The sequence below is a fragment of the Rhinopithecus roxellana genome, chromosome 6 (genome assembly GCF_007565055.1).
Source record: "Rhinopithecus roxellana isolate Shanxi Qingling chromosome 6, ASM756505v1, whole genome shotgun sequence".
In the NCBI taxonomy this organism is placed as follows: domain Eukaryota; kingdom Metazoa; phylum Chordata; class Mammalia; order Primates; family Cercopithecidae; genus Rhinopithecus; species Rhinopithecus roxellana.
This window is the reverse complement of record NC_044554.1, coordinates 72642147-72650721: the sequence shown is the minus strand read 5'-3', so window position 1 is coordinate 72650721 and position 8575 is coordinate 72642147. Positions and strand designations below refer to the sequence as shown.

At 40.5% G+C, this 8575-nt stretch overlaps 1 protein-coding gene across 4 annotated transcripts in view; it reads left to right on the top strand.

Moving 5' to 3' along the window:
* The first annotated feature begins 6188 nt into the window (after positions 1-6188).
* Positions 6189-8575, top strand: part of CPED1 (cadherin like and PC-esterase domain containing 1) — a 324581-nt gene continuing 322194 nt past the window's right edge. For all 4 annotated transcript variants that reach the window (XM_010382302.2, XM_030933056.1, XM_030933055.1 and 1 more), the window contains exons 1-2: positions 6189-6425; positions 6904-7385. In XM_010382302.2, coding sequence (XP_010380604.1) covers positions 7137-7385 — 249 coding nt within the window. In that variant the 5' untranslated portion in view covers positions 6189-6425; positions 6904-7136. The remainder of the gene's footprint in view (positions 6426-6903; positions 7386-8575) is intronic.

Genomic DNA, 8575 nt, shown 5'->3' with positions numbered 1-8575 from the left:
TTGTGCCTCAGCCACCTGAGTAGCTGGTATTACAGGCATGCACCACCATTCCCAGCTAATTTCTGTATTTTTAGTAGAGATGCAGTTTCGCCATGTTGGCCAGGCTGATCTGAAACTCCTGGGCTCAACTGCCTCGGCCTCCCAAAGTGCTGGGGTTACAGGCATGAATCACCATGTTCGGCCATCTTTTGTTTTTTGACTTTTTGCCATTCTGACTGGTGTAGGATGGTATCTCACTGTGGTTTTAATTTGCATTTCTCTGGTTAGTGATGTTGATTTTTTCATATTTTTTTTGGCCACTTGTATGTCTTTTGAAAAGTGTTCAGGCTCTTTCCCCACGTTTTAATGGGGTTATTTGTGTTTTCTTGTTGAGTTGTTTGAGGTCCTTGTAGATTCTGGATCTTAGCTCTTTGTTGGATCATAGTTTGCAAATATTTTCTCCCACTTCCAGTTTGTCTGTTTGTTGACTATTTCTTTTGCTGCCCAACTTCAGCACTTTCAACATTTTGTGCCAAATGATTCTTTGTTGTGGGAGCTGTACTGTACATTGGAGGGTACATTTAGCAGCACTCCTGGCCTCTGTACACTAGGAGTCGGTAGCAACTCTGCCTCTGCCTTACCACCCCCTGCCAGTTGTGACAACCAAAAACATCTCTAGAATTACCCCCCAAATGTCTCCTGTTTGGGGGGACAAAATTGCCTCTACTTAGTTAAATGTTACCATAATGTGAAACCTTGTGGAAAACTTGAAATAGTAATGGAAAATATTTGAATTTATGATGTGTAGAATTCTATAAATATAAATTTTTTAAACAATCACTTGCCAAGGGTGCTGGATGCTCCCAGGGGATGGAGGTGAGTAAAATCTTCCATCATAAGCAGTTTATATGGCAAAGGATTATAAGTACACTAGTAACTAAAATACAGCACAAATGTAATGAAAATCATTCTGGTACTGGTGGAAGCAAATTCAAAATTTCTATTAAAAAGAGTAAGTTGTGAAAAATAAAGTGACCAGTTGAAAACTGTGGAGAACTGAAAGTGCGTATGTCCCATTTAAAACAGGCAGCACCGAGTGTTAGCATAGGGGAAGTCTAGGTGATTTATATGCTCAGAAACACAGATCTGATGTACAATCTAACATCAAAAGCATTTAGTTTGGAGGATTTGGTCTATCTGGACTCTTTGTTCATCTAGAAACTTACAAAGAAATTGACAAACAAAAACTAAGAAAAGAATAGTAGCAAAATGAAGAATTTTCACTGTGGCATTTTACTTCCATGTGTAAACTGGACAAATGCTGTGCACGAGGGGAGTCCTGCACATTCTTCCTATCACCCTTTGACACAATTCCTGGACCTTTGCCATATCCTGCTATCACCCTTTACAGCCTAGGGTGGTTTTAGGACCACTGAAATGGAAGAGGGAAATCTTCATTTTTCAAAAATGCACAGAAAGCTTCATAAAAGATTCAGGTGTCTTAAATTGAAGTCCATAGTCTGTACAAAAGTTACACTGTATGTATGCATAACCCTGTGGAATAATACATCATCAGACGCATTTGCATATACCTTAATTGAATACAGCATGTGTCTCCTAAGGGACAGTGAAGGACTCTAAAGCGGGAATCTGACATTTCACATAGATTTTAAAATTAAATCTTACATGTGTTTTGCACTAAAGAGAATAAGCACATGCATTTGACTCATGCTGTTCTTTTCCCACCTATAAAACAAAGGAGATTTTGCTTTCTGGGTTTACAATAGAAGGTAATGGTAACATAACAATATTCTCAGATAATTGGAGACAATGGTCACCCTACCCTGAAAACTACCATATCTTCACTACTAAATCTGGGAAAGAAATTTTTGGATTCCTACTGTCTGCAGATGAAGGCTAAGTAAACTGTTAAACTTGGAAATGATAGCCCTCCTTGATCTGTAGCTATCACTCTTTTTTACGGCTATGTCTCAGTGGTCTCCTACTAAGACATAAGACCTTTATTTTCCCTCTTGCAGGAGTTGAAATCTTTGCGACTTGTTAGGGCCCAGTCGAGGAGTGGCCACTTTTTTCTTATCACCTCTCAAAAGATGTGAACTACTTATTTTGATTCTCCATGGTTCTTGGAATATATCCATCTTAGTTGTGGCTGGGACTGCTATCTGTTTATCAGCCTTATTTCCTTTTCCTCCTGGGCATGTAGCTAGACCTCATTTCACAACTCCATTTCCATTAGGTGGGTCCATGTGAATAGGCTCTGGACAATAGAATATGGCACAAGAGATGTATGCCAATTTGAAGCTTGACCCATAAAAGACCTCCCACAAAATTCACCATGCCCTTTCTCATCCATTTTCTGCTGATGGGAGGCAGAGGATCCCAGTGAGTATCCAAGATTCTAGGTTATGGAAAGTCACCAGGTGGGAGGACCTTAGGTACCAAATGTCTTAGAGAAAACTGAAAAACATTTAAAAATGATGTGAGTGAGAAATGAGCTCTTATTGTATCAAGCTAATGAAATTGTACAGTTATTTGTTGCAGCAGTTATCATGCTGTGACCCATTCATCAGTGTGTTTCTTATATTTCAGTTGTTCATAGTATTTGCCATATGTCTTCTGTTTCACCCAGCACCTAGGGTGATGTTTCTGGCTAGTAGAGATTCAATGTATCATTCAAGGTTTAAAAACATCATCTTAAGTTCATAGCTTATGGGACAAGTTCTAGAGTCAGCATTAGATAAGAGGTGATAGGAGCTGAGAAGAGGGCTGTCAAACTTTCTAGGGAAGAAGTGCTGGAAGGTTAGAGACCAGGCATTGCTGATAAGACTTCCAGCACTTAATTCATGACTTCACTGCTAGTAACTACAGCTGGATTTTACCTTATCATAGTCAGATAATATCTTGAAAGGGAAAGGCTGTTCCCTGCAGAAAAGCAACAGAGCCCAGAATCTGAAGACAGAGAGGAAATCCCTGTCAAAATGTATCCCTAAAAGCATACATTTTCGTAGCCTAGGGTGACCTTTGAGGTCATCAGTTGATCCCTGAAACCCCTGTTTTATGAGAAAGATGGGACGCAGAGGGGTAGAGAAGTATATTACTTTCCCAAAGTTCTGAATCCAACACTGGAATTTTATGTTAAGAATACTTTTATTCCCTAGTTTAAAAAAATAAAATTTAAAAAATACCTTCTTCAAACAATTATTTGAGTGCATACTTTCCTCTTACCCCCACTCCATACCAAAGACCAAATGAAATGTGTGGGAAGGGAGCATATATTTTGTGTTGGAGAGGTTTGGGGAGAAAGATGTTTCTGTTTTGTCCAAACTCGAAATGATAGGATCCTGAAAGGTCTGTTAATCGATTGTCTCAGATTAATCTGCTTAAATACAGGCCCTTGAATACTGAAATTATTTAGTGTAAAGTAGACTTTATGAAATTATATGCACAAAAGCATTTAGTCTGAAACACTGTCAGAATCTACAGCCTCATGGTTCTAGTGAATATTTACCCTCTCACCTCATCCCTAAACTAACTTGTTCTCTGTCTTTATTATTCCCTGTTTTTTGTTTTGTTTTGTTGTTTTTGAGACAGGGTCTCAGTCTGTTGTTCAGGCTGGAGTGCAGTGGCACAATCATGGCTCAGTGTAGCTTTGACCTCCCCGGGCTCAGGTGATCCTCCCACCTCAGCGTCCTGAGTAGCTAGGACCACAGGCACACACCAACATGCTCGGCTAATTTTTGTATTTTTTTGCAGAGATGGAGTTTTGCCATGTTGCCCAGCCTGGTCTCAAACTCCTGGGCTCAAGTGGTTCTCCCGCCTTGGCCTCCCAAAGTGCTAGGATTATAGGTGTGCGACATCACGACTGGCCTCATTCACTCTGACTCCTTCAGGCTCTATCATTCTATTCGAATGTGTGTAACCTACTGCTCAGGTATAAATACGTCCCAGGTAGAGCCTCCACATGCTTCTTTCATGCCACCCTTGCTCTCATCCTCCCAAATGAGCATCTGCTGGTGAGTGCACTTCTATCTCAAAGAGGGAACGGAAGAGAACTAAGAGCTCATGTTTGCTTTTGGTGTTTAGATGTTCCACGGGGCTCATTATTTGATAATTATCTTTTTATGTGTCTGACACCACATCACCCATAAGCTCAGTGAGGACGGAGCACAGCCTCAGGATTCAAACCTTAGCAGACATGCATTCAGCATTCATTTATCCAGCAAATACTCACAGAAAGCTTAGTTGCTTTCCATATATTATCTCATCTAGTTGTACCAACAACACTTTAAAGGAAACATTAATATCCTTATTTCACGAATGAGGAAAGCTGAGACTTCGGTCAAACCACTTGTTTAAGAACAGCTGATAAAAGGCAGTGCCATGAAATCGTATCCAGATTGGGTTTACTCTAAAATCAGATGCTTGTGGATCGCCTTAGTCTATTTGGTGATAATTCCTGCTGTATCTCCTTTCCACCTCTTGTTAACACCTTCTCATGCTACATCTTTTCTCTCTCTTGCAAATGTTTCCTTACTGCCTTCTTCCACTCCTTTGGACTCACTAGTTAAAATGGGGAATTGGGTTCTTCAATCCACTAGAATCATTTCTGGGATACTAATTTTCCACCTTCTTCCCTATTCCCATTATTTGAAGTCTAGCTATATCATCTTCTTAAAATTTTTAATACTGTTGTATTCATTTCTCCCAACCCAAAGACAATTTTATTTTAGCATCTTATTCACTCTTTTTTCTGTACCTTGTTCTCAACAATTTAATAAAGCATAAGAATGACTCTTTAGATTCCCCAAACTCAGACTTCTTGCCTTAACAGAGCTTAATAGAACTGTCTGCCTATTCCTTATCACTCAGTGACAGTACTGTTACACCCTGGATTCCAATTTAGAAATCTCATAATTCTTATTATCTCTCAAATCACATTGCATCCACCAAAACGATATGTCCTACACCACCATTGTTCATCCATTTTCTCTTAAAACTCTTTTGGCTTCTAAAAGTGAAGAATCACTTTATTTTTCTCTATCCCATTTGTCATGAGATTAAGGACTCTGAACCTATACGTAAAATAATATTAAAGCCACTGGAGGCGATACATGCAAGGGCTTTGGATGAATCCAGCTTCCATGTGAATATTTCTTCTGTAATGTGTTAATTAATTTGTTCTATAAGATGTTAAAAGGTTTTCTCACAAGCAAAGATCTCTAGATGCCCATTTCTCTGAATCTGTGATAGCCGGACACCCCTAGGGGGCGCTCTGTCTCTCAAAATACAAGGGGCTGACAGCAGCGTCCCTCTGGAGTGGGGCTCACTCTAGGGGTGTGGCCTCACGGAGAGCCTCAGCCCACTAGAGTTTGGCTTAGAAACAAGTTTGAAAACCTGTTCAGGTCCAGAGCCTTTAAATAATGCCTGCTATGCGCTAAGACAGCCCTGGGTATCCAGAGTTCGCAAAGCAAGGACTGGGGAAGAGAGCGACATGCACCAGACTGGTCTCCTTTCCCCTTGACAGCCTCAGCAAAAGTGGAAGGGGATTTGCAGAATTGCACTATTAGCAGCGTCTACCCGAAGGTCTGCACAGAATTAGATTGAGCTGATTCTGGACAAAGCCCACTGTGTACCTTTTTCTACTGGGCAAAAGTTATCCCCAACACCTGCTATAATCAACTCATTTTAGGAGCAAAATGTCAGGCCATAAAGCATCAGATCATTGAAAGACCCAACTAATTAGTCCAGGAAAGGAGTAATAAGAACATCCGTGATCTGAGTTCGATACTAAGGCACAGAGAGACGACTGAGCTATTCTGGTGCTTGCCGTCTGAGGTCCAGACAGTACTTGTGACCCTCTTATCCTCAGAAGAGTAACCACAATTCCCTGGAGTGAAGAATATCCCAATTCACTCATGGAGTCCACTTTAGTCTCATTCTCGACCTTTGTCACCAGTTGGCTAGGATATTTGTTTTTCCAATTCTGTGTTAGGAAAAAGAAGTTGAATAGAGGATCAGACATCAGATATGTTTCTAAATTCTGCAGCTCTGGGTGGGCAGCCTCATTTGGGGAAATGCTAGCTGCTGTTTCCAACGTGGGGAAGCCCACAGTTTCGGACCCAGAGCTGACAGCGCTGTTCCAGCAGCCCCCACGGCCAGAGGAACCCGGCCTTAGCTCCGCCCCGCCAGCCCGGCCCGGGTGGCTGCGATGCCGCGGTCCTCTGCTCCCGCCGGGCGTGCAGCGGGCGCGCGCGCGTGTGTTTGTGTGTCTCTCTCTGTGTGTGTGTGTGTGTGTGTGTGTGTCTGTGTGTGTGTGAGATGAATTGGAGTCATACGACTGGGTGTTTCCTTCCGAGTGGTTTTGATCAGCAATCCATTAGGAAATCATGGAAACTTTTTTTTCTGGCTAAAAGGATGAAAACTGAGTAAGTACATAGAACTTTGAACTTGAGACGGAATGAAACAAATTCAAGCAAAAACCCTGACAGTAACCATGTCCATTCAAATTGCGTATGCCCTTTTTATGTTAAAAGCCGTGAATACTTACAGGACAGTGGGAATTTAAATCTAAATGAAGGGAAGTATACAAAAGGCTGAAAGCAAGACTGCTTTAAAACCGGAGGAAAATTGAGGAACTGCTAAGGCAACCTGGCCTGAGTTCAGCTGTGCGACAGACACTTTGGGTTTTAATCTTTTGCGTTCTTCAATGCTGTTTTCAGACTCCAGATTTACTTTGGTGTTGTTTTCTCTCTTCCTGCAAAGCTGGGGCAGAGTCGGACTCCTTTACTGTGAGTTTAAAGATGTGAAAATAAGGCATTACTGGAAGCAACAGTTTGGCAGCCTGGGGTACACTCAGGTTATTCGTTACAACTATTATTATTTGATGTCTTTTTTTAAACTCAGGTCATCCACTTTTGACTGTCATCCATGGAAGTGCTCTTATTAAATGCCTCAGACTTTCGGGACCTATGATTCTTTGGCACAACCCTTCGGAAAATTTTTAAGCAAGGATGAAGCAAACTTGATTGGTGTTGTGGAAAAAGAAGACAGATTAGTAATTTTTATGCTGACAAAAAAAATAGCTGCTATGACTTTTCCCGCAACGTGGACAGGGGCCAAGTGAAGCTGAACTGGTCATGGTCTGTCGCCCAGTGTTCCCTTGTCGTCGGCGATTTTGCCCCCGACCCTTCTTGGTGGGCTTGGTGGTGGCAATCTGTCTCTTCTACCAGACTCTGACCCTCCGAGGGACTCGGAAGCTCACAGCCGCTGCCCCTGGGACTGTCCCACACACATCCACTGAAACTCAGGCAAGCAGATGCAAGAAAGGATTCTCTCAGGACAAACAGTGTTTCCTTCTCTCTGGTAATGCCCAGGAAACCAGAAAGGTAAGACTCTCATAAGCTTAATGGAGACAATTTCTGCAAAGACAGCAATCTGCCTCTCTGTCCTTTCTATAAAACTAAAATTAACTTCCATGAGGTCTGAAAGGGATCCAGAGTGTAAACAGCCTAGAGAGTGACCTGATGACAGGGAAACACGTTACGTAAGCTTCAACTTCTTATAGTTACTTCCAGAAAGTTCTGGCCTTACTTTGTCTCTTAGGATTTCACTTCATTTCAGTGGAATGAAGTAGACAGTTTGGATGAGGCATAAAATGACGTGGATTCTTTCTACAATATCAGGATTCTAAGAGATCTGAGGATTTACAATTCAAAAACATAAATCAAAGATTCAAAAACTTTGATAAACCTTGAGTGTCTCTTTTCTCAAGGCGGTCAGTATGAGTGCCTAGACCATTCCAGACTCAAAGATTCTCCAAAGTTTCATTTTGTAACTAGCTAGATCGATTCTTAATTGGTGACCAAATTTCTAAAGCAATATATTTACTTCAAAAGTATTTAAAATAATAGTATAATATATTTCTTCAAAAGAATTGATACACTGTGTTTTATTGTTTATAGGATCAGGGAAATACAGATTATTCTATATTTATTCTATTCCGATAAACTTACTAATCTTACTCGTCAAATGTTGAAAAAAAAACACAAAAAGCACACGAAGTAACACAGGATTTCTAGTTTAATATACCACTCTCCTCATGCCTATCAGTGAAATAATAACCTATAAAATAGTCAAGTATAAAACAGAACATGAATAAAGAAAAAAAATCCATGCAAAAATATATTTTTTTTCAGACTACTGCCCTGTGAGACAGGTACAGTTGATATGATTGTTATCATTTTATGAACAAGGAGCCTAACACTCAGTGCCATTTAGGTAGGCCACATGGTTAACATTGTGACATGATGCATCCCCAGAGCAATAGCGATCAAGCTGCTTAGTTCCTACTGCAGGGCTGATGCTCTAAAGAAAAGTAAATTCAAAGCCCTTGTAATAATTTTTGAAACCACAACTATAAAAACTTATTGAAATACAAAATAACGTTAAGTTAAAACAAAGAAAATTTGAAACTTTTAAGTGACTTCATTTGTTATCCGTAATGCCAAAAACATCTTGACCAAGAACTATCTTATGACAAAGAATAGTGGATAATATAAGTTGGAACACTTTAAAA